General features: G+C 38.1%; 1 protein-coding gene across 1 annotated transcript in view; it reads left to right on the plus strand.

The window, feature by feature from the left end:
* Window positions 1–21,124, plus strand: part of LOC101446863 (E3 ubiquitin-protein ligase RMND5A-like) — a 35,691-nt gene extending 14,567 nt beyond the window's left edge. Inside the window, 3 exon segments of the mRNA XM_071218256.1 lie at window positions 19,596–19,974; window positions 19,976–20,153; window positions 20,374–21,124. Of these exon segments, the coding sequence (XP_071074357.1) occupies window positions 19,596–19,974; window positions 19,976–20,153; window positions 20,374–21,095 (1,279 nt within the window). The 3' untranslated portion in view covers window positions 21,096–21,124.
* Window positions 21,125–25,698: the final 4,574 nt, after the last annotated feature.

Below are 25,698 nucleotides of genomic sequence, written 5' to 3' on the forward strand. Positions count from 1 at the left end.
GTTGGAATAAGGCACTCTGGTCTATAAACTTTATTCAAATATTGCCAATTTCTCACTGCTTATATCAAAATCTGTATTATTTAAGGTTCTCCAGAGAAACAGAATCAATAGGATATATGCATGAGTTATACATGTGTGATTTATTATAAGGAATTGGCTCTGGCAATTGTGGTAGTTGGCAAGTGCCAATTCTGCATGGCAGATCAGAGGCCAGAAGTTCCAGGAGAAGGGAGGTGAAGTGCTGAGTCAGAGTCTAGTGAAGTTTGCGGAGGAATGGGGGGTGGAGTCTAGAGCCAGAATTTCTTCTGATTCTTCAAACCATCGTTCTTGCTTTCAAGACTTCTGTCATTGCAACGTCATTCAGGACAATTCCAATGTCCAGAAAATGCCCAAATATTACACCTACTTTTCCGTTTTCCTCCCCGCACAACCCCTGGTGTCCTCTGCCTCCACATGAATGATAAAATTTCTTCCATTGCTAGAATAACAATAAGTCTATAGTAGAAAAGCAGGGTCTACCCTAGTCCATGATTCATCCCAGAGATTAAACTATAATGTAAATTATAATCCACACAAAAAAAGGTTAACACAGGTTTTGAAAACGAATTGGTAAATAAATGGCATGGCATGCCAAAAACAAAACAACAAAACAAACAAACCAAAGGCCCCCTAACTGATTTGCTAAGGACAATCAATCTCCTTTACGTCAAGGCAACTGATTGTAACTGCTAAGCACATCTGTAAATTACCTCCTCAGGAACAATTAGGCCAGTGTTTGTCCAAACAACTGGACAGCATAACCAAGTTGACACAATCTGCTGGGAGAACTGTCAAATAACCCATTAGATAACCCAGTAATAGCCATGTTTCAGTCATTGGCTGAACTTTGACTGCAGTTTTTTTTCTTTCACATTCTGTCCCTAACCTCTGCCTGTCTTACTAACTTTACCTTCATCCATTCTAGCCCCTAGCCCCTGGGTCCATCCCTGATTTTCCAGACAGTCAGTAATTTTTATTATTTAATGTGCTATTTCTGAATAACAAATCATGTGGCCTGCAAATTCTGGGAATTTTCTCACTTGTAAAGGGACATCCTTTTTCCCCCTGGATGATCTAAGGTGGTTTTTTTGTTTTGTTTTTGAGATTTATAATGCTTTTATAATGATTCATTATGATGGTTGATGAATAACAAATGTTGCTATTATTAAAGCAATTTCTTTAAATATGGAGAAATGAGGCATAGATTAAGTAAATAAGAGGCTAAAGGGAATTTAAGTACATAAAAAGTAATGATAGAAATCAGCTAACATTTAAATTTTGTTTGAACAAAGCAATTAAGATATAGCTAATAGAGCTGCAAAACTTGGTAAGTTGTGATTACTTCATGGAAGTTTAGTTTTATTTGCAGTAATGGAAAGATTTCAAATCCCTTTAACTGCTGCTCAGTTACTCTGGAGTTGAATTAAATGTAAGACTTTATTATTTTGAATTCATTTATACTGTATTCATTTTAATATACATTTGTTGGGTATATAATTTGTCATTTGAGCCGGTTCCTGAGGCATAATTCTTGCAGAGCAGAGAGATACATTTGAAAACAAATAATTATAATAACTTAGGTCCTAAACTGTGGATATGTATGAGGAATGCACATACGCTGCAGCAATTGTTTCTATTTGGAAGCATTAGAGAAACATACTCAGAAGATGTGGGTTTTGATGTAGGTCTGGAAGGAAGAAGAGGGGAAGAAAACTCCAGGTAGAAGGAAAACCAGAGTTAGCACAGAAGAAAGAAAATGCCAGTTCAGTGTGATACAGAGCACACCGAGGTAATGGGAGCACATTGAAAACAGGTGCCTAGTCTCCTGGCAGTTATTAATAGATTGGAAAGGCTCTTTGTGCCCACTAAAGAGAAACTTCAACTTCTTGACTAATAATTTAGCAATTAATTCAAAAAGACTCCTCATTTTTTTTCTCAAAAACCTCCCTCCTCCCTAAGCCTCCCCCAGTAACTTCTAATCTGCTTTCTATTTCTGCAAAATTACCATTTCTAGTAATCTCTTAGAAGTGGTATCAAACAATTTTCATCCTTATGTTCCTTGCCTCTTTCATTGGTTATAATGTTTTCCTGGTTCTTCCATGTTGCACCATATCTCACAACTTCATTTTCACTTGTGGCTGAGTCATATTTCATAGTGTGCATATACCACCGATTGTCTACATATTCTTTTGTTGAAGGGCATTTGGGTTGTTTCCAGCTTTGGGCTATTATAAATAATGGTGCTATAAATATTGGTGTGCAAGGATCTGTTGGTGACCCTCTTTTCATTCTCTTTGGGTTAAACCTAGAAATAGGATTGCCAGGAAAAACGGTAATTCTATATTTAACATTTTAAGGAATTGCCATATTTCTTTCACAGGAGCTGCATCATTTTACATTCCCACCAACCCATCACAAGGCACTAGAGTTACACTTTATCTGCATCCTCTCCAGCATGTGTTAGTTTCCATTTTTTGAATAATAGCCATCCTTGTGGGTGTGAAATAGTATCTTGTTGTGATTTTAATTTGCATTTCCCTAATGGATAATTATGTTGGGCATCTTTTCTTGGGTTCACTGGCCATTTGTATATCTTCTTTGGAGAGACGTCTATACAAGTCCTTTGCCCATTTTAAAAATTGTGTTGTTTATCTTTCTGTTGTTGAGTTGTGGGAGTTCTTTATACATACTGGATATTAAGCTCTTATCTGATATACGACCTGAAATGATTTTCTCCCATTCTATAGGCTGTCTTTTAACTTTCTTGATAATTTCTTTTGATGCAGAAAAGACTTCAGTTTTGACAAAATCAAATTTATCTAATTGTTTCTTTTGTTGATCATGATTTGAATGTCATATTTAAGAATCTTTTGTGGAATCAGGTCATGAAGATTTGCTACTATTTATCTTGTAAAAGTTTTATAGTTTTATCTCTTATTTAGATCCTTGGTCTCTTTTGAGTTGAGATATATCCATATATATATATATATACGTGTATGTCTGTGTGTGTGTATATATATATAAAGTGTGTGTGTGATATATAGGTCTCTCTTCATTCTTCTACATGTGGATATCCAATTTTCCCATACCATTTGTTGAAGAGACTATTCTTTCCCCTCTTCCCATGTTTAGTACCCTTAACAAAAATCAATTTACCATAGGTTTTGTGAGTCTATTTCCAGACTTGCAACTCTATTCTACTGATCCATTTGTCTATCTTTGTGCCAGTGCCACACTGTTTTGATTACTGTCACCTTGTAAAAGCAATTTGAAATTGGGAAATGTGAGTTATCCAACCCTGTTCTTTTTCAACAGAGATTTGGCTATTTGGGGCTACTTGCAGTTCCATATGAATCTGAATATTGGTTTTTCCATTTCTGCAAAAAAGGCTGCTGGAATTTTAACAAGGGTTGTGCTTAATTTGTATATGGCTGTAGGTAATATTGACATATTAATAAAGTTAACTCTTCCAACCCATGAACATGGAATACCTTGTCATTCATTTAGGTTTTCTTTAGGTTCTATCAGCAGCATTTTGTAGTTTTAGTATACATGTATTTTGTATCCTTAAATTTATTCCTAGATATTTTATTCTTTTAGTTGCTCTCATAAATAGAAATGTTTTCTTAATTCCTCTTCATATTGTGCATTACTAGTGAATAGAAACACAACTGTATTTGCTTGTTGATCTTGTACCCTAACACTTACGTTGAAAGAACTTATTGGCTTTAATAGCTTCCTTGTGGGTTCCTTTAGGTTTTCTATATATAAGATCATGTCAACTACAAATAGATATTTTTATTTTATTCTTCCTTTGCAATTTTGATACCTATTTCTTTTTCTTACTTAATTGCTCTGGCAAGAGTTCTCCTTACAATATTGATAGGAGTGGTGAAAGTGGGTATCCTTGTTTCATTCCTGATCTGATGGGGAAAGCTTTAGGTCTTTCACTATTAACTGTGTTAACTGTTTTTTTTCCATAAATTGTCTTTTCCATGTTTCTAAGTTTTTTTTATCAAGAATTTACAAGACTTTATCAAATGCCTCATCTGCAGCTATCGAGATAACTTTATTTTCATTCTATTCATGAAGTGTATTACATTAATTTTTCATATTTTGATATTGGCCTTTTGTATGTTGAACATACTTAGTCATGATGTATAAACTTGTTAATATGCCACTGGATTTTGTTTGGTAGTATTTCGTTAAGGATTTTTCCATCCATACTCATAAGGGAAACGGCTTGAAATTTTCTTTCCTTGTGATGTCTTTAACAGACTTTGATATCAGAGTTAACACTAGTCCCATAGAATTAATTAAGAAGTGTTCACTCTTCTTGAATTCTTCAGAAGAGTTTTAGAAGGTTTGGCATTTATTTAAACGTTTGGTAGAATTCACAGTTAAACCATCTGGTCCTGGACTTTTCTTTGGTGGAAGGTTTTGATTATTGATTCAATCTCTGTACATGTTACAGGTTTATTGATGTTTTCTACTTCTTCTTGAGTCATTTTGTGTAATTGATATGGTTTCTGGGAATTTTTCCATTTCTTCTAAATTATCTAGTTTGTTATGATAAAATTGTTCATAATAGTCTCTTGTAAATATTTTTATTTCTGTAAGCTCATCAGTTTTATAACCATTTGCCTTTCCGATTTGGGTTATTTGCATATTTTCACTTTTTCCTTTGTCAGTTTAGCTGAAGTTTACCAATTTTATTGAATTTTTCAAAGAACCAACTTTTTATTTTGCTTATTCTCTCAGTTGATTTCCTATTCTGTATTTCATTTATTTCTGCTCTAATTGTAATTATTTATTTCTTCTGCTTTCTGTTGTTTACTTTGCTTTTGTATTTCTAGCTTCTCAAGAGGAAAAGTTGTTATTACAGATCTTCCTTCTTGTTAAACATAGGCACAGATAGCCATAAGTTTCCCTCTGAGTACTGCCTTCACTACATACCATGTGTTGTTTTAAAAATGTTTATTTATTTATACACACATACACACACACACATGTTGTCTGCTCTCTGTGTCCATTTGCTGTGCATACTTTCTGTGCCTGCTTGTCTTTTCTTTATGCAGCACAGGGAACCAATCCTGGGACCTTACAGAGTGGGAGAGAGGTAGTCAATCTCTTGTGCCACCTCAGCTTCCTGGTCTGCTGTGTTTCTTATTGTCTCTCCTCTGTGTCTCTTTTTGTCGCATCATCTTGCTGCACCAGCTCTCTCATGCTGGCCAGTTCACTGTGTGGGCCAGCTTGCCTTCACCCAGTGGCCCTGGGAATCAAACCCTGGGCCTCCCATATGGTAGATGGGAGCCCAATCACTTGAGCCACATCCATTTCCCCCATGTGTTTTAGTATGCTGTGTCTTCGTTTTCATTTGTCCCTAAGTATTTTTTAATTTTTCTTGTAATTTCTTTTTTAATCCATTGGTTGTTTGAATGTGTTATTTAACTTCCACATACTTTTAATTTTCTAGTTTTCCTTCTGTTGCTGATTTCTAGCTTCTTTCCATTATGGCCAAAGAGATTACATTTTTATGATTTAAATATTTTTAAATTCTTTTAGACTTCTTTTGTACCTTAATAGATGATCTATCCTAGAGAATAATCCACCTGCACTTGAAAAAAATATGTCTTCTGCCATTGTTGCATAAAGTGTTTTATATATGTCAGTTAGATCTGTTTGGTTTATAGTGTTGTTTAAGGCTATATTTCTTCAATGATCTTCTGTTTAGATATTCTATCAAAAATTGAAAATGGTTTATTGAAATCTCCAACTCTTTTTTTATATTTCTCCCTTCAATTCCATCTGTTTGTCTCATATATCTTAGCACTCTGCTGTTAGGGTTCTATGTTTATAATTTTTAAATCGCCTTATTTAATTGATCCTTCCACAGATATTTAATGTTTTTTCATCTTCTATAACAAATTTGACTTAGGGTAAATTTTACCTGATATTAATATAGCCACCCTAATTTCTTTTGTTTGCTATTTGCATGAAGTTTTTCCCTTCTCACTTCTGACCTTTTTGTATATATGGATATAAAATGGGTATCTTGTCACAGCATATAGTAGAGTCAGGTTTCTTTATCCAGTCTGCCATTTGAGTAAAAAGTTTAATCCTTTTAAATTTAAGGAAATTACTGATAAAGCAAGAGTTGCATCTGCCATAGAAAATGATTCATTTTCTATCACTTATCTTTTCTTTTTGTGTAGATATTTTAGACATTCTCTTTATGTTTACTATGGAGATTAATTTTAGCATACTAAATCTATTTAAGTTTATTTTGTGTTGATTCCTACTTTATTTCAATAACCTACACATACACAGTAACCCTCATTCCCTCCCTTTTATGCTGTCCATGGCACAAATTACATCTTTGTGTATTTTATGCCCAGTAACCAAAACTTACATTTTGTATTGGTCAGCCAAAGGGGTGCTGATGCAAAGTACAAGAAATCTGCTAGCTTTTATAAAGAGCATTTATTTGGTAGAGAAGTATACAATGATAAGGCCCTAAAGAGTCCAACTCAAGGTACCATAAGGGGTACTTTCTCACGTAAAGTCTGTTGATGTGTTGATGCAAGATGGTGGGTGGCATCAGCCTTCCTCTTCCCTCTTAAGGTTCCATGAGTCCAGCATCTACCAATCTCAGCTGTAGGCTGGCATAAGGCTTATCTCTCAGGGCTTCTAAGCTGTTCTGGTCTCTTCACAAAGTCCACTGTAAACTATCAGGCTCATCTCTATTCAAGGGGCTGCAGGATCCTGTGTATCTTCTCTGTGTGTATACTTCCATGTGAGAGTATATTTTATCAGCCCACCAAGAGGAGAGGGACTCAATGCTGCATCTCACTCTAACGACCTGGTTGAATCAAAGCCCTAGTCATAATATAATTTAATCAGATGTCTCAGATGAATCTTATACAAAGTGTTATCACACCCAGAGGAACAGACCAGTTAACAAACATAATCTGTATCTCCTTAGAATTTATATATAATGCCAAACTACCACACTCCATCCTCTGAATTCCAAAATCATATTATAATATTCCAAAAAACTTTAGAACAGTAACAATGCTAAGTAAAAAATCATATCACAATCAGTTTAAAGAAATTCTGTTTGTCTTGAGGCAAAGTCATGTCTGGCTATAGACCTGTGAAACTTATAAAACAATTTATCTGCTTCCAATATATGAAGGGATGGACAAAGGATAAATGTTTGCATTACCATAAGGAGACGTTGGGACGGAAACATGAGTCATGGGTCCCCTACAGTTCCTGCAGGGCATACTTCATTAAATGTCAAAGTCTGAGAGTCATTCTCAAGATTATGGTTTCTTCTCCCTGGGGCCACATGGGGACCAACCCTTTCCACAGGCTTGCCCAACAGCCATCTTCTTGCTTCCACTCTCATCAAGCATCTGGGTGGTGACAGAGCTTCAGACCTCACCTTCCAAGAACATTGGGGTGTTGGCCACACTTTACCCAATCTTTGGGATAGTCTCCACCCTCTAAGCACAATGAGGTGGATGTACCATTCTCCCTAATCTCTGAACTACAGGACCAACCCTCTCAGAGCAATGAGTTGGCAACCTGGCCTTCCCTAATCAAATGGGGCAGGCCCACACCTCTCAGACCTATGGGGTGTCAACCTTACTCTCCCTAACCCTTGGGGAATGTGTTCCACCCTCCCTGTAGCCTGGGGAGTCAAAACTCTCCCTGAACAGTGGGCTTGAACATTCACCCTCTTCAAATGCCAGGGCAAACTCACACTCTCCGTACACATGCATGTGGTCCTTCTCTTGGTCCAAGGAAATGTCTTAATTTCAGATCTCAGCTTCCATAGTTTTCCTCTTAAAGCCATTTTTCCTTCCATATCTCCCCTCCATGTCCCTCTTAGTTCAAACTGACAGGTTTTGTTCATACAGCTTTCACAGAAACCTTGTTGGTTTAGCATGTAGGAAGCAGGGGTCCAAGCCATCAATGTCCAAGACATTCTACAAGTCTTTCCTAGATAATTGCATTTCCAATCCTGATTTACAAGTTTCAAGTTTAGTTAAGCCCTCAAATGGGGCACTATCATCTGGGGACTTGATTTCCAGAGACTTAGAATTTCCAGAATCAGTTTTTGGTTTCATTGTGCCCAACAATTCAGTCCTCAGTTTATCTCTCTTATCTAACATTTTATTATAGCTGCAGGGAGAAGCCAAGCTACATTCTCCAAGTTTACTTTGGAAAGTTCTTCAGCTAAATGCTCAAGCTCACCATTTTCAAATTCTACCTTCCATAAGCTATCAAGAGTTAATGCTGCTAAATTCTCTGCAACTTTAAAGTGTGAATCACCTTTCCTTCAGTTTCAAATATTCCAATAATTTCATCATTTACTTCTAAGACCTTATAAAAAGTCTCTTTAGCATCCATATTCCTACCAACAGACTCTTCAAAGCTAGGCCTTTTCCATCAAGAATCTCACAGCTCCTCAAAAAAATACCCCTTACCTATTTATAAAACTGTTCCAGCATTTTGGTAATTATAAAAGCACCACCTTATCCTGGTACCAAATTCTGTATTGGTTAGTCAAAGGGTAACTGATCCAAAGTACCAGAAATCTGATGGTTTATGGTATTTATTTGGGGTTGAAGCTTACTGTTACAAGGCCCTAAAGAGTTCAACTCAATGTACTACAAGAGGTACTTTTTTCACCCAAAGTCTGTTGACCTATGTTGATACAAGGTGGTGGGTGATACCTGCCTTCCTCTTCCCTCTTAAGGCTCCATGGGTACAGTTTCTTCCAATCTCAGCTGTAGACTGTCATAAGGTTCATCTCTCAGGGTCTCAGCTGCTCCGGTCTCTTCACACAGTCAGCTGTAAATTATCAGGCTCATCTCTCTTCCCAGGGCCACAGGGTCCTCTGAATCTAATATAATCAAAAGATATTACACCCAGGGGAACAGACTAGTTTACAAACAAAATCTATATCTCTTTTTTGAATTCATAATTAATATCAGACTGCCTCACATTTGTTTTATGCATTTGAATTTCCAGCTTTATAAGAGGTAAAAGAGAACATTGTAAGTGGTAAATGAAATAATATTGGCATATACATTTACTCACATTGGAAATCTCTATTTCTTTATCCAGCTTGAGACATTTTCTACTGGCCTTTCCTTTCAACATGGAGGACTCCCTACAACATTTTCTGTAGGACAGGATTAGTTCTAACAACCTCTCTCAGCTGTTGTTTGTCTGGAAATATCTTAATCTACCTCTCATTTTTGAAGAATGGCTTTGTTGTTAGCCTTTTTTCCCAATTTACACTTTAAATATGTCCTTCCATTGCCATCTGGCCTCATTTTCTATTGAGAAATCAGATATTAATCTTATTAAAGATATCTTACATGGAACACTTTTCTCTCTTGCTCTTTGTAAGATTCTTTTTTTATTATTGACTTTGTAATAATATTACATTAAAAAAATATATATATATATGCGGTCCCATTCAACCCCACCACCCCCACCCCACCTCTCCCCCCCCCCCCCCCCAGCAACACTCATTCCCATCATCATGACACATCCATTGCACTTGGTAAGCACATCCCTGGGCACCTCTGCACCTCATGATCAATGGTCCACATCATAGCCCATACTCTCCCCCATTCCATCCAGTGGGCCCTGTGAGGATTTACAATGTCCGGTGACTGCCCCTGAAGCACCATCCAGGGCAGCTCCATGTCCCAAAGACGCCTCCACTTCTCATCTCCTCCCGCCTTTCCCCATACCCATCAGCCACCATGTCCACTTTTCCCAATCCAATGCCACCTTTTCTATGTGGACGCTGGATTGGTTGTGTCCATTGCACCTCTGTGTCAAGAGGAGGCTCAGATTCCACATGGATGCTGTAAGATTCTTTGTCTTTCCATTGGACAACTTGATCATAATTTGTATCAAATGAGTTCTGTTTGGATTCATCCTGTTTGCATTATTTATATCAGTCATCATATTTGGGAACAGTTCTGCCACTATTTCGTCAAGTATTTTTTCTTGTCCTTGATCTCTCCCTATTCCTTCTCAGATTACTATGATTGGCATGCTTGATGGTCTCCCACAGGTTCCTCAGGCTCTGTTCAATTTTTTTTTCATTCCTTTCCTTCCTTCTCTTCAACCTGGACTATTTCAATTAATATTGTCCTTAAGTTTGCTGGTTCTTTTTTCCTTCCTCCTCCAGTCTGCTCTTGAAGCCCTTCATTGAATTTTTCACTTTAGTTATTGTACTTTCAAGTTCTAGAATTCCCATTTTGGTTCTTCTTTATAATTTCTATCTCATTATTGAATTCTCTTTTTGTTCCTAAATTGGTTTCCTGATTTCCTCTAATTATTTAAATTATTTTTTCATGTTTGCTTTTAGTTCATTGACCCTTTTTATGAGAGTTGTTCCAAGATCTTGGTTGCTAACTCCAGAGACTGCACTTCCTCTAGGATATTTTCCACTGAATATTTTTTTCCTGTGACTATACAGTCCCGTCTTCTTACATTTTTTGTAATTTTTTTTTGTTGTTGATAATTGAACATTCTGAATTACGTTAAAGTCTCCCTGGAAATCTACCCCCACTCTTCAGTATGCCAGACTAAGAACGAGAGAGAGAGAGTGAGAGAGAGAGAGAGGAGATTTAATTATTAACGAACATACAAAATTACCATTAAAAAAAAAGGAAATGCATTGCCTCTCCAACTCTCTGTTATGGTGGGAAGCCAGAAGAATTTACTTTCAATAGCCTGAAATCTAGGCCACCATCTCTGCTCAACTCTCAGTGATCCATCAGACCAAGAATATAAAACAGAAAATAGAGTAAGAAAAATAAACAAGCCAACAGGAAGGAAGGAAGGAAGGAAGGAAAGGAGGGAGGGAGGGAGGAAAGGAAGGGAAGAAGGGAGAGAGGGAGGGAGAGGTGGATGGAAGGAAGGAAGGAAAAAAAGGAAAAGAGAAAGAGGTGCACTGCCTCTTTATGTCCTGTAGGTGTTGGTGCAAGATCAGATATCACTGCTTCTGAGAGAAACCAAGTCGGAGCATCCAAGCTGGGCCTTCAGGGACCTGCCAGATCAAATAACACAAGAAAGAAACAGGAACCCAACAAATGAAAAAGTGCCTGTTTTTTAAGTCCTGGTAGTCGCTGGTGTGAGGCTGTTGTTGTCAAAAGAGCTGAAACTTAGGCCAGAACCTAATTGTGCTCTTAGAGGTCTGCCAGACCAGGGAATGCCCACATACAGAGGGACAAAATAAAAATGAAGACACTAGCCCTTTACCTCCAGGTAGATGCTGGTGGGAGGCTGGAAGTGCTGCTGCCCAGAGGTCTGAAACTGAGGCCAACTTGCCACTGGTTCCACACGGAGACCCTAGGCTGACTTTGACCCTCAGACCCATCTGTTAGAGGAGGTTTCTTCTGGCAGCCCTGGCCCCAGTCAGCCAGCTTCTAGAATCCAGGCTGCAGCCACAGCCATTGCCACAACTGGGTCTCAGGACTGAGCAACAGGGCTGGTCAATGCTTTCACCTACAAAAGCTGAACTCTCAGCAGCCTCTTGCTTCCACTGGCACTCCTGTAATTGTTCAAAGTGTCTGTTCTGGTTTCAGAGTTAACACCTAGATGATTACAGGATTTTTCCAGTTCATTTCATTCCAGGCACTATTTCATGCCTGTGCTATCAAGAATTTCTATATCAAACCACTGTGCTTGAGAAGATTTCTAAAATAAGGCATCTTTAACTTTCTTTAAAAGGTGAAGGAGCCAAAGCTTGGAATATATCTGCACACACTCACTTTCTCCCACTTCATATATATATACATACACATTGAAACAGAGACAAAGATTTTTTTTTCCATAGTTTTCATAGAAGCAGAGTACTCCATCTTGAGAATGCACCAAGGCCCCTCCACCTGGCCATTTTCTTTCCCAGGTTTTGCTATTATAAATAGTGGCACAGAAAACAATTCTTTACATGTATCATTTCATTTTCTTTCAGTTTTATTTTAGGATAGACTTCCAGAAAATGGGTTGATAAGTCACATCCTAAATTTTGCCAAATATTTTTCCCATGTGGAGATGCGCTTTTTCACATCCATCAGAAATGTATGCAAATGCATAGCTAATATAGTATACTATCAATTTTTGGACTTTCCTTGTGCTTTCTTTAACACATGTATAGTTTCATTTTTGCATTTAAATTTCTGATTCATGTGGAATTTATTCTTGTGAAGAGTGTAAGTAATTGATTGTTGTCTTTAGCACATCCAAATATAATGATTTCCTAACACTGACTCATCAGTGTATTGCTGGAATATGCCCTACTTGTGCATAATATGGCTTCTTAATGTGCTAATTAATGTCACTTAACTTGTGTAATGTTTTGGTGAATGATTTAGTGCCCTTTGCTAAAGGTTTAAATTGAGGGAAAGGGGTGTCAACTCATCTTTCCAAGAAGGGCAGTAGGCAATATTAGAATAAATGGCCTTAGATTTATTCTCTACTTTCATTCCACTAAAGAAGAGAGGTTATTAACCAGGTCGGATTCCATTGCCAGTGATAAGAGCAAGAATCCAACTCTTGCTGACTATTTCATGGACCAGTGACAGTGACAGTGTACTTCAGCTTCCCTTTTCATCGAAGACTTGGTACAGGATCCCCAGCTTAGAACGCAGGAAGTGTACGTCAGAGAGAAAATCATCGACATAAAGGTTCTCTTCTTCTATTCTCTACTCTGCTCTTTCCACTGAGCCTCAAAAATACACCCCATATTTGATCTTAGCTTTCTCACAAAAAGCCAAAGAGATTAGATAAATGTTACATTAATAATGTATATGAAATTATATATTAGTCAGCCAAAGGGGTGCTGATGCAAAATACCAGAAATCTGTTGACTTTTGTAAAGGGTGCTTATTTGGGTGTAGGAGCTTACAGTTATCAGGCCATAAAGCATAATTTACTTCCCTCACAAAGTCTGTTGCCACGTGTGGGAACAAGATGGCTGCTGACATCTGTCAGGGTTCAGCCTTCTTCCTCTTAAGACTCCGTGATCCCAGCTCTTTCCAATCTCAGTTACAGCCTGGGATAAGTCTCCTCTCTCTCCTGGGGCTCATTTCTATCCAGGTTCAGCTGCTCTGTTCTGTCCACAAGGTCAGTTATAGACTATCAGGCTCTCTATGCTTTGTTTCTCACCCAGGGCGGGTTTCTCCCTGCACTCAGCTGCTCTGCTCTCTTCCTTGTGTTTACTTCCCAGTCTTCAGCTCAAAACTCCAACCCCCCTTCTCTGCAGTAAGGTTTCTCTGTGAGTTCCCAAAGGGGTGGGGACTCAATGTCTTACTGATGTTGCCCAATCAAAACCCTAATCATAAGTTAATCATGCCCAGAGGTACAGACCAGTTTAGAAACATAATCCAATATCTATTTTTGGAAATCCTAAACAATGTCAAACTCCCACAATTTATAATTCCTAGACAGAATAAAGGAGGATGTTGTTTGAGCTTTTACCTTTCCCTATGCAATAACAATTCATTATGGCCTTTTGAAATTAATTTTTAATTAATTAATTTTAATTAATTTTGAAATTAATTTTGAAAAACTTTGAGAAAGGAGTCATTCCATGGAGTGATACCATGGCAAACTCTCCTTTGGCATTGTGTTGTGACAAGAGAAAAGATGGACTATGTAACATTTACAGCATCAGTGACTTTTAAAACCTAATTAGAAAAGCTTCAAGATACATATAGAGGAGAGTTCTTACGAAGCATTTTACGGATGTGCTTGTAGTATTAGGTGCAAGGATTGATGGGTCTCACACAGAGGGTCATATGGAGAATAACAGCAATCTGGTCGTTTTCATGTGTTGAAACCAAGCAACTGCTTACGTCATGCTTAGTGTTCTCAGGGACTGAAAAAGAAAGCTAACAAGTAAATTAATCAAGAAGCATGTTGTTCATGATGATAAAATGTTTATAGACGTGTGTTTATCATACAGTGCTGTTTCATGGAATTAGAGTGAGAGGGTGGAGAAGCTAAAAAGCAAGGAAACTTTGGTAGGATGTATTTTTGAGGTCAATGAATAACCATTGTGTCAGGTTTGGTTGTAAACTGGTCTTTCCCTCTGTGGTCAGAGAAATCATGGATTTTTACTGCGTTTCCAGATTTAATGTGTTTTAATTACTGGTTCTTCTAGAATTCACCTGGTAATTTCAACAAATGATTTAAATAATTTAGCAATGTTACTTTTATTTCGAGTTCAGAGTTTTGCAATATTATACATTTCTTTCCTTGGAAGAGAAAAGTAGATTTAGTTTGCCATTGCAATAAGCATTTTCTTAGTTTCTTCTGACAGTTAAACTAGAATTCTGAATTTATTCATATCTTGACAGTCAATATTAAAGAAGTATTTCTTTTATATTACTGAAACTAGCATAATTTCACATTTTGTGACAATTACAATATTCTAAATCAAAATATATGGTAATATAATAGGAAGTTCACTACCTGAAAGAAGCCAAGATCAAAAGTCTTTCTTAAATTGAAGAATTGGTGACACATTTGTCACCCCATGAGCACTACTTCTGGATGAATCTAATTTTCCTAGACTTTATTCCCCAGTGACTTGTATTTGGAGTACAGAATGAAGCAATCCATTTCATCCAGTGTCTAAAGCTACATTTAAAGTACTGTTAGAAATCTCTTGTGCAATTAAGATGTGCTCATTTGTTTCATTCTTTACTCTTTAACAAATAGAAAAATAATCCACTTTATAAAAAACACTGGGACCTGAAAATCTCCACTTAGAAAAGCTACTAATTTTGGCATTAACCACACATGCATCACCTTAACACACAGGGATCAAAAGTATAACATTAAGCAAGTTGATCCTATTCCTGTTCATTCATTCCTTCCCTTCTCACTACCTCCCCCCACTTGATTTAAGCCTTCGCATTACATACCTCTCAGGAAGAATTTATTATAGAGCTCATACATATACAATGAATGCATCCATCTTTTAAATCTATGTATTATCTATCCACAGGCTCTACTCTAGTATGTACACTGTGAAACATGTCCAAACAAAAAAACAAAAAAGGTGATATAAAACTAAATAACCTAGAGAATTCACTGCAAACAGGCAGGGAGATCTTTCTGGGATGATGGAAAAGTTCCCAAACTAAACAATGGTGATGACTGCAAAACACTGTAAATTTACTAAAAATTACTGACTCATACACTTAAAAGGGATGAATTCTGTGGTACATGAGTTTTGCTTCAATAAGGTTATTAAAATTAAAACGGTAAGTTAGAAACACAGGCAGTATCCTGGTGGATTGTCCTGTCACTCTGTTGATGAGCACCTGGTTCGCCAAGCTTTAGCCTAGCTCTATCAGTCAGGGGTCTCCAGTGAAACAGAACTAAATATATATTCTAAGAAACTGACCTGTGTGATGGTGGGATTTGGGAAATCCAAGATTCTTAGGCAGGCTGTCAGGCTGGATATTCTTATAAAAGTTGATGTTTAAGTCTTGAGACCCAGATCTGTTGGGGAGGTGGACAAGTTGGAACCTCAGAGAAAAGTAGATGGTGCAGTCTTGACTGTGATTGTTTCCTGGGCTGCTTAAACAAACTCCATGCAATGGTTGGCTTAAATAATGGGAATTTATTGGCTCATGGTTCTGAGGCTAGAAGAAGTCGAAAATGAAAGTGTCATCAAGGCAATGCTTCCTCCCAGAAGACTCGGTATTCTAGAGCTGGCTGCCAGTGATCCTTGGTCCTTGCCTTTTCCATCAAGTGACAATGCACATGGCAGCACCTTCTCCCTTCTCTCACAGGTCCCATTGACTTTCATCTTCTTGCTTCCTGTGACTTTCTCTGTCTTAGTTACATTTGCTTATAAGGGACTCTAGTAATAGAATTAAGACCCATCTTAATTCAGTTGGGCCACTCCTGAACTGAGGTAACCTTGACACACCTATAAGAATAGTTTAAAATTAAGAACATATTTTTCTGGGATATTATAGCTCCAAGCTACCACAGTGAGACCAACAATAAAACATCAAATTTTACATGTTCTAAACATTCTCTCTCTGAATAGCAATAAGGATACTAAAAAAATATTCTTATAAGTGTCCCATAATGATGGTTATAACATCAGGGCAATGGCATGGCATCTCTATGTCTTATCTCTTTCTGTAGTTGAATGCTGATGTATCAATACAGGATAGAGTTTTTAAAGACACAATGAATGGTTGCCATAACAATATTTATAATTACTTTTTAGACAGTCACTCAATATATTGTTATATGCCTAATTATTTTAACTGGACAGAAACCAATAAATGTTCTCCTTTGACTGAACTATAAGAAAACTACATCTTTACTTTGTTTTATGAACATGGATAAATAGAGATGAAAGGAACTTAGATATAGCCATGATTTCATTATGCCTCCATTTAAGTTGGTATGTTGGTAAGATTATTTTCTTTGCTAATAATAACACAATAAGTAAACAAATGTGAATTAAAGATTCAAAATGAAGACCAATAACTAACATAGTGAGAAAGAGAAAGATACTTTACATGGTTTATCCAGTGGCTATTCATAGATGACAAATGACCTGGAAAATTAAGATGAGAACAACAAATACAACAATGAAAAACTAATACCCCTATTATATCTAATATTTCTATAAGTAATGCTTTTATTTACTGTGCGTTCAGAATAAAACCCACACAGAATGTAATTCATGTAGATGTAAAGCTAGACAATTTATAGTTGCCAATACAGTGAATAGTGACTTTGTACACTTATTGTAGGACAGAAACCAAAGTTCAAAGATTGCACAAAAAATCATATTATTCCAAGTCAGTCGAAAATTTTGATGAAAGCATATTCTAAATTAATTATATATTAGGTTAATTCCAAAAGGCTTGATCTACTTACCTGTGTTTATTGAAAAAAACTCCAATAACCAACCATTGAAGGAGGTAATATTAATAATCAAAATGGTTTTGGAAAATAGTCTTATAAATATCCATTTATCTAATAAAGTCAAAAGTAGTATTTATGATATTTATTTTGAAGCCACGAAGTTATTTAACAAAATTTTAGCTATTTTATTGGGCATTGGAATAAAAAATATAGTAGTAGCTTTCACAGTAGGGTGTATATACATATACATATATAATATATATAATATATATATATATATATAATGTCCACACTTTGGTTTATTTTCTAAATAATTTGCTTAGATGAATGAGGCACTCATGTTATACCATAAGTAGATTTGGATTTATTAAGCTTCTTTTCCAAGTGTAAGAAATGCTACTAACTGAATTTATCAAGTAATTTCAACATGTGCAGCCAAATCCAAATTAGTTGGTGCACATTTTTTGTTATGATTTCATGAAACGATCTGCCAGTATGGTTTGTTTATTTAAATATTGAAAAATAGTAATGTATTTCTAGCTATAAAGGCATAACCTCTGATTATAGCAAACTGAAACATTCAGATCTCAATTTTTCTCATTTGGAAAGATGGGGATTGTACTTCTTGACTTATAACTTCCCTTTCAGCTCTAAGACTGCAGGTATATCTGTGTTTTCTAAATTAAATTCAGGAACAGAAAAAAAATCTTTAAGGGGATCCATGGGAGTACATCCATGTTGAAATTTTATTTACAAAATAGAAAATGGAAATAAAACAATGTCTGTTAAGGACAAAAATTGGAACTGAGACTTTTTGAACATACATTAGACCCTATATCCCCTTACTAAAATCACACCCTTGATTAGCCTAAAAACTGTTACGCTAACCCAAATCAAGCAATGTTACATTTAATACCTTATTCCTCCCACCAGGTTCACTCACGCCTTTTTACTTTTGCCAAAAAAACACTTATATCTTTGAAAGTCTGCCAATATACAGCACAAACGCCAACTGTTGGTTTAACACTGCCAAGTTCAAAACTATATGAAAAGAAGTAATAAAGGACTCACATGAACAGCTGTGTCTATTAAACATTACATTCCTAAGTATAGCCTTTTATCGAGGGTAGAGAATTCATATAAAATATGTTTCACTAAAGTTTGGCATATTACTTAAAATCCGCTTTTGGATTTTGGACTTTACCTAGCCTCGAAGCTATGGGCCAATAAATTCCCATTGTTCAACCCAACTCATTGCGTGGTTCCTCTTTAAGGAGAAGCCTAGGAGCCAAAGCAGTCACCTCCCCAGTACTCTTTCTCCCAGGAAGGCTACTTTTCTAGGATTTCAGTTGCTCTCATATTTTGATGGTTTTAAAATATGTCTGCAAATTCTTTGCCACTCTATAAAAGGCCAAGTCTAATTTCTCTTCCTTTGAATGTGAAGAAGAAAATAATGCAGGAAAAACAAAACTGCCTGACTTCTGAGGCTAGGTTAGAAAGAGTGATAAAGCTGCTTGGCACTGGCTCTCTTCAGATTTGTGCTTTTCAGATCCCTGGGCCAATATGGAAGAAGCCTGCCTACTCTGATGTCACCAGACTGGAGAGATAGGAGGGAAAGAGAGAGAGAGATGCTCAAGGAGCCCCAGATATACCCGCCACCTCCCATGTGAGTCTTCCCAGCATCACGCACTCACATGTGTGTGAGCAAGCTTTCAGGTGATTCGGGTGCCCAGATTTTTTTTGAGGTACCAGGTGGCGGGAATTGAACCTGGTACCTCGTATGTGAGAAGCAGACGCTCAACCCCTGAGCCACTCCCTGGCTGGTTTCTTCATTTGTTTCTCTTGTTCATTTTTTGTGTCTGTGGTGTTTGCTTTGTTTTAGGAGGCAGAGGGATCCAAACCCAGGGCTTCGCATATGGGAGGCAGGCACACAGCCGTTTGAGCCACATCCACTCCCCACGGTGCCCCTATTTTAAGTTGCCCCTATTCCTCAAAGTTTAGCAGAGATAAGCCTGCTCCTCTGTGCCCTGTTCCAATTCTTTATCCATCAAATCTGTAAGCATAAAAAATAACATTGTGCCAATCAGTTTTAGATGATTTGGTTTGCAACCATAGAAACTTCTCTAAAAGAGGTCTTTAACCCTAATCGATCCGTTGACATCACAGTCCTCCTTCACCCCCGGTGATTCCTCTTTGTCATATCTTATTCCACATCAAGTTGTTAAAGAATAATGGAGAGTACAATATACTAAAGCACATATCTGAGCATTAAAATAAATAGCTTCTGGTTCTAGAAGTGAGGTACATGCCTGATAGAATAAATGCCTTTTATTCACTTGTATCATGTTTAATTCCAATAAAATCTAAAACATTTATTTTTAAAAAGACCACTTTTTCTTACTTATTTTTTTTCCTTTTTATACAAGTATTTGGGTTAGGTTAAGTCCAAAAGTATCATCCAAGGGCCTATTTTTATTAGCAAATTATTCAGCCTCCTCCTCCATTTATCCCTCATTCATTATTCAGCGAAGTGACATCTTCCAGCAAGGTGTGCCACCTGCTGTTGGAAATTTACCAAAGGGAAGGATAAGAGTCTAAGGGGCGTTTAGGGCGGCGGGGACAGCCAAGCGCGGCGAGCGGGGCCGGGATGCGGGGGCCGGGGCCCGGCGCCTGAGCGTGGGCGGGCACGGGCCGCTCGGGGCGCCCCCTGCCCCCCGTGTGACCTTGGCGCGAGGGCCAGAGAAGGTGCTGCCCGAGTTCTGGGGCTCGGGGCAGCGGTGCGCGCGCGGCCCGCAGGAGCTCATCGACTCCCCCCCCCGGCCTCCGGCGCCAGAGCCTGCCGAGCCCCGCCCAGAGGCCGAAGGCGCCGGGACGCTTTCACTTGTTTTGACCCAGTGCGGTGAAAGAAGAAAGGACACTGGTCCCAAGTTGGCCTCGGACCTCAAAGACATTCGCAGCAGTGTTTCTCGGGTTGGAAACGCCGTTGATGAAGACTGTTGATTCAGACCTTAGCAGGGTCGCCGTAGATGGCTGCGGGCAGGCAGCCACCAGGGGCTTCTCCATGAGGCTGGGGGCAGAGCTCTGCTTTCCAGGGGGAATGCTGGATGAGCTCAGGAGCTCTCCCAGGAATCTGGTCTTTTCTGTAGACCCAAGTCAAAGCCCACTGGGTGGACTGGGGGAGAGTGTAAACTACAATGTAAACCACTATCCGTGTGGTGCAGCAGTGCTCCCAAATGCGTTCACCAAATGCAGTGAATGTGCCACCATGATAAAGGAGGTTGTTGGTGTGGGAGGAGTGGGGTGAGCGGGTGGGGAGTATACGGGGACCTCATGTTTTTTTATTGCAACATTAAAAAATAAATAGATAAAACCATTAAAAACAAAAAGAACCATTTGTGGAGCTAAACCAAACATTAGAAGCATAAAAAGTCAGAGTTCTGAAACCTGCTCCGGAGTGGGCAGTATCAAACGGAGAAATGCTCATAGCCCAGAACTGCTCTTTGGAATTTAAGCTACACAGACTGTATTTTATTAGCCTGCTAATGGGTGGAACTACAAATCAGCGAGAAGCATTACAATATGCTAAACATTTTCAGCGATTTGTCCTAAATCATCAAAAAGATATTCAAGTTTTGATGGGAAGCCTCGTGTGTCTGAGACAAGGGATGGAGAAATCACCTTATGTTCACCTGCTTGATGCAAACCAGTGGGCTGACATCTGTGACGTCTTCACAGGGGACACCTGTGCCCTCCTGGGGCTCGCGGTGGAGTCCCCTCTCAGTGTCAGTTTCCCAGCAGGTTGTGTGGCGCTGCCAGCTTTAATTAATATCAAAGTTGTGATTGAACAGAAGCAGGGTCCTGGAGTTTGGAACCAGAAAGATGAATTACCCATTGAAGTGGACCTTGGTGAAAAGTGCTGGTGTCACTCTCTATTTGCCTGTCCCATTCTTGGTCAGCAAACAACAGATAACAGTCCACCCATGAGATTGGTCTGTGGTCATATTATATCAAGAGATGCCCTGAATAAAATGCTTAATGGGAGCAAATTAAAATGCCCATATTGTCCAATGGAACAAAGTCCAGGAGATGCCAAACAGATATTTTTCTGAGAGAATAACTTTAGTTGGCAGTTTGTAAGTGAAACAATTGCGAGTGTGTTTCAGAAGAAAACGTTCAATTTCACGCAACTAACCAAGGACTCTGTGTTTATATAAGCTGATGCTCCAGAAAGCTTTGCCAACAGTTTAGTATCTACACACTGAGGGGAGGATGCCAGATGAATATTATCACAGGGCTTTCTTATAGTCTTGGTCTTCATTTCCAATCAAGTAAATATGCCAGCAGCTGTCATTCAATGCAGGTTTTGTACTTAATTATATGATGATTTTTTTTTCACTTTTTAAGAGTAGAAACAGAAATTGACCTCCCCACCATGTGTTTAATATTTCTCCCACTTTTACTTTTGTCATTTTCTTGATAATTGTAAGCCTTGAGAATGTCTGTGAAAAAGTTTTATTTCCTGTTATGTATACATAATTAAATGAAAATTCTTTAGAAAAATAAAAGGGGGGCATTTAGATAAGGAGAACTCAGTGAGAGACATTTCAATTGAATTTCAAGTAAAAGAAACATTTATAGTACGTTAAAGGATTAATGTGATAGACAGTGAACAACTCAAAATGTTAGTCGTAAAGTCAAGGAGAGAGTAAATGGCAGCCTCCAGCAAACATGGAGCCAAATAAGGTGTTAATTTTTCATTTTGTTCTCTTCAAAGTGACAAAGACTTAAGCATCTTTAAATTCTTTATGGGAGGATCCAGTGGGGAGAGAGAAACAATACAGCATTGACAAAAGATAGAAAAGAAATTTAGGTCCCAAAGGAAGACTGAGTTACCTATTGTGCTCACAAAATGTATTTGTTTTACAGATGAAAAAGACACTTTTTATATTGTAATAGGAATGGAGATAAAATATTTTAAAATACTAAATAGAATATTAAACTTAATTTGAAAGAAAAAAACAACCTTGATCTCTGAAGTCTTGAGTTAATATTAGACATTAAAGGGTAATCTGGACTAGTTCAAAAAGGGGAAATGACTTCTGCCTGGTCCTCAGGCTTTCTCAAGACTCTTGCCTTTTGAACCCAGGCAGCGTGTTGTGAGGAAGGCCAAGCCACATGGAGAAGTCACGGGTTGGTGCCCCAGTTAAAAGCCTGAGACTAGGTCTTAGCCAAAAGCCAAGAGCTGTGAGCCATCAGATGATTCTAGGCAATATCTCTTCTGTCATACTTTGGTGGTTGAGCTACAAAATTCCACCCAGTTTGAAGAGGAGGGAACCAAGACCTCGCATACTGATAGAAGTGTGACTATGTCATATTTTAAGAAGAGTATGCAAGTGTAATATATATAGGTATGCCATTATGGAGAATATACTCTGCTGCCGCTAGCTTGGAAAATCTGCTTAATTAGGGTTGACTTTATCCTTGTAACATTAATATATAAGCAGTCCCAACAAGATTGTTGAATAAAATACACGGGCTTGAGGGAAGCCCTGAATCTGACCACTGACTGGGTCATAGAGAACAAGATGCTATCGGTTACTAGGCCTGACAGAGAACTCAAGGATCACCAGCAGTAGGTCTTCAGGAAGAAATCATTGTCTTGATGATACCTTGGTTTGGACATATTTATGGCTTCAAAACTATAAGCTTGGGAAGCGGATGTAGCTCAAGTGATTGGGTTTCCATCTGCCATATGGGGGGTCCCTGGTTGGGTTCCTGGGCCTCCTGGTGAAGGCAATCTGGCCTGCATGGTGAGTTGGCCCATGCAGAGAGCTGTCCTGAGTAGAGAGCTGAGGCAACAAGATGACGCAACAAAATGATGCAACAAAAAAGAGGCACAGAAAAAAGGCAGTGAGACACAACAAACCAGGGAGCTGAGGTGGCTCAAGTGATTGAGTGCCTCTCTCCCATGTCAGAGGGTCCTGGCATCGGTTTCTGGTTAAGCTTGTAAGCTAATAAACTTCCATTGCAAAAGTCCACCCACGTTACGGTATATTGCTTTCAGCAGCCTAGCCAACTAGAACAGTCGTGCTTATCATTACTTTCCCAGCATCAAGCAAATAAATATAGATTTTTTTCTAATGAACTTTATCATTATTATATTTTATTTCTTAACATCTGAGTTTGAGTGACAAGAGTCTGCTATAGATATAGCCTGTGGTCCACACTAAAAGTCTTACCTGTGAAAGTATAAATTCGGTTATCAGCATTTATCTTTCAAGACTTGTTAACCTGGTCTATTTTCAGGGAATAAAACTGTGGTGAAGTATATTAGACCACTGTTGGGAAAGGATAATTATAGGCAGTAGTGACGGAGCACTGGAGTCCCAGCAGACATGCATAGTCTCATAAAGACAAGATAGAAAAATATGAACATAAGGCTGGCTTTATTATTTGCGTGGAATAATGCCAGTGAGTCAGTTTAAGAGAATTGGGGAGTTTTGGGACTTCCCAAACTATGGAATTGGGGGTTATGGGTATTCTGTTTTTCCTGCAGAGAAGACATAATTGCCACAAAAGAGGATTTTTAAAAATCTTTAAATCCAGTAATCACACTGGCCTTACCATTTCCAGATACAGTGAAAAGAATTCTAACCTAAAAACCCTGGAAAATGTACTGCTTCCTATAACTACCACCATCCTAAAATCCTGAAGATTGAGGAATGAGCAAACATACAGTGGGAATGCAACTAAGGATTTTAGGATGGTGATGCCCGCTCTGTTTCTCACTGGGAAGGTGCTTATATCCCATGGGGCAGATGGATGGGACTGTCTTGCTTGCTTTTGTAGATACCCTCTGATTTTAGCGATGGAAGTTGTCCATCGTTGTCCTTTTGTTGGTTGTACTGAGAGAGTGTGATGAACTGGAGAGGGGTGTTGGCTGCAACTCTGCTGCGATTCAAGGTTCAGCTGGCATATGAACAGCTGGAAGATTTAAGTTTTAATGGGTATAGTGCTAATTATAGGTTCAAATAAAAGGTACAGAAGAGTCATATGTAGGGAAATTATAAATTACTCTACTGTTACAGTGGGGAACAATGAGATTTTTCTACCTTATCTATAGTGTCTAGAGGTCTCCAGAGCCCTCAGAAGCACCCTCTTTGAGGCACAGTTTACTGTGGCATTCAATGAGATCCTCCTGAGATGTGCATAAGTGTAACCTCTGGAGGGACCTCCTCCATAAAACTCTTAGCCATAAATCTCTTAGCCATAAAAACTCATTTGTATTTAATATTTCCCCCTTTTGTTCAAGGTCTTTTTCCAAATGCATCACTGGTTGGTGGTAGAGACACACCCACTGAGAAAATACCCCATGACCACTTGAACATATTCACATTCCCTGAAGGGATGCCCCAGGTGCACCCACCCCTACACGTCCGCATCACTCACACCCTGCACCAGTCATCCTTCCCTGCCACAGTTGTGTCCCTTCTGCAGTCCAAAACCTGCCCAAAAACAACGTTAAAAATAAATGATTAAAAATAATTAAAAATAAAATAATAATAAAAAACAGTAAAGTACAAAATATTAAAAACAATTTTTTCATTGTATCTTTCATTACCATATGTTTTCTTTTATGTGCAGTGATAACTTCTTCTATATGTTCCCCCTGTGTCTTATTTTTTTCCTGCTTTATTTTCAAGGAAGCTTTAGGTTACAGAAAAGTCACATCGAAAAGACAGGGTAGCAGGTACTCGAACCACTGAGGGGGAGGAGTGGAGTGAAGGGGGTGGGGGCTATATAGGGACCTCATATTTTTTAATGTAACATTAATAAAAAATAAAGAAAAAAATAAAAGAAAATACAGGGGATTCCCTTATATTCCACCCTTCCTCTTGTCACATTTTCCCCTACTGAAAACATCTTATATGAGTATGGTACATTGTTACAATTGATGAACAAATATTGAAGCATTGCCACCAACCATGGTCAATGATTTACATTATGGGTTGCATTTTGCACCATACTGTTTTACGGATTTTGACAAAAGTTATAATGGCCTGTGTCGAACATAGGGCATTTTTAGTGCTTTGGAATTGTTCTGCATAATCTGACATGGACGTATCCAAATGCTTTTTAAAACTTGAAGCATTTGGAAAATGGCACCACATCTTCGGTAAATAAAAGCAAGAGGAACAATCAGGATTTGCTTGATTGTTCTGGTAAGAATGTGAGTGTCCCTCAAGGCATCAGTCAACATTATTTCGTCAGTGTAGGAAGGCATGAGCTGCACAAATATCTTTATTTTAAAGTGCTTACAGTATGGAAATGCAGGGGCATTCCATACTGCATATTCTCACTAATTTTAATGTTAAAATGAGTGATTAACTTGATGATTCTTAAGCTCATTAAGAATGGCCAGTTTACAAGACTGAATCCCTACTGCAGGGATCATGTAAAGGCATTTGGCCTTTATAGTCAGTAAAATGCTGATATCAGGCAATAAGGGAGGTCCAAAATTTCCAAATGTGTAAAATGCATATTACGTTATTGTAAGGTTAAGGGGAAAGGATGTTTTTCTGTTAGTATCTATTGTCACTCAAAAAAAAAAAAACCCTAAAAATAAATGAAAATTTAAACATTGCAGCAACTGATCTTATTCTGAACTGATAAAATCCAAATGATCAGGCGGCCGCCATTTCCCTACCAAGT

The sequence above is a fragment of the Dasypus novemcinctus genome, chromosome 2 (assembly GCF_030445035.2).
Source record: "Dasypus novemcinctus isolate mDasNov1 chromosome 2, mDasNov1.1.hap2, whole genome shotgun sequence".
NCBI lineage: Eukaryota > Metazoa > Chordata > Mammalia > Cingulata > Dasypodidae > Dasypus > Dasypus novemcinctus.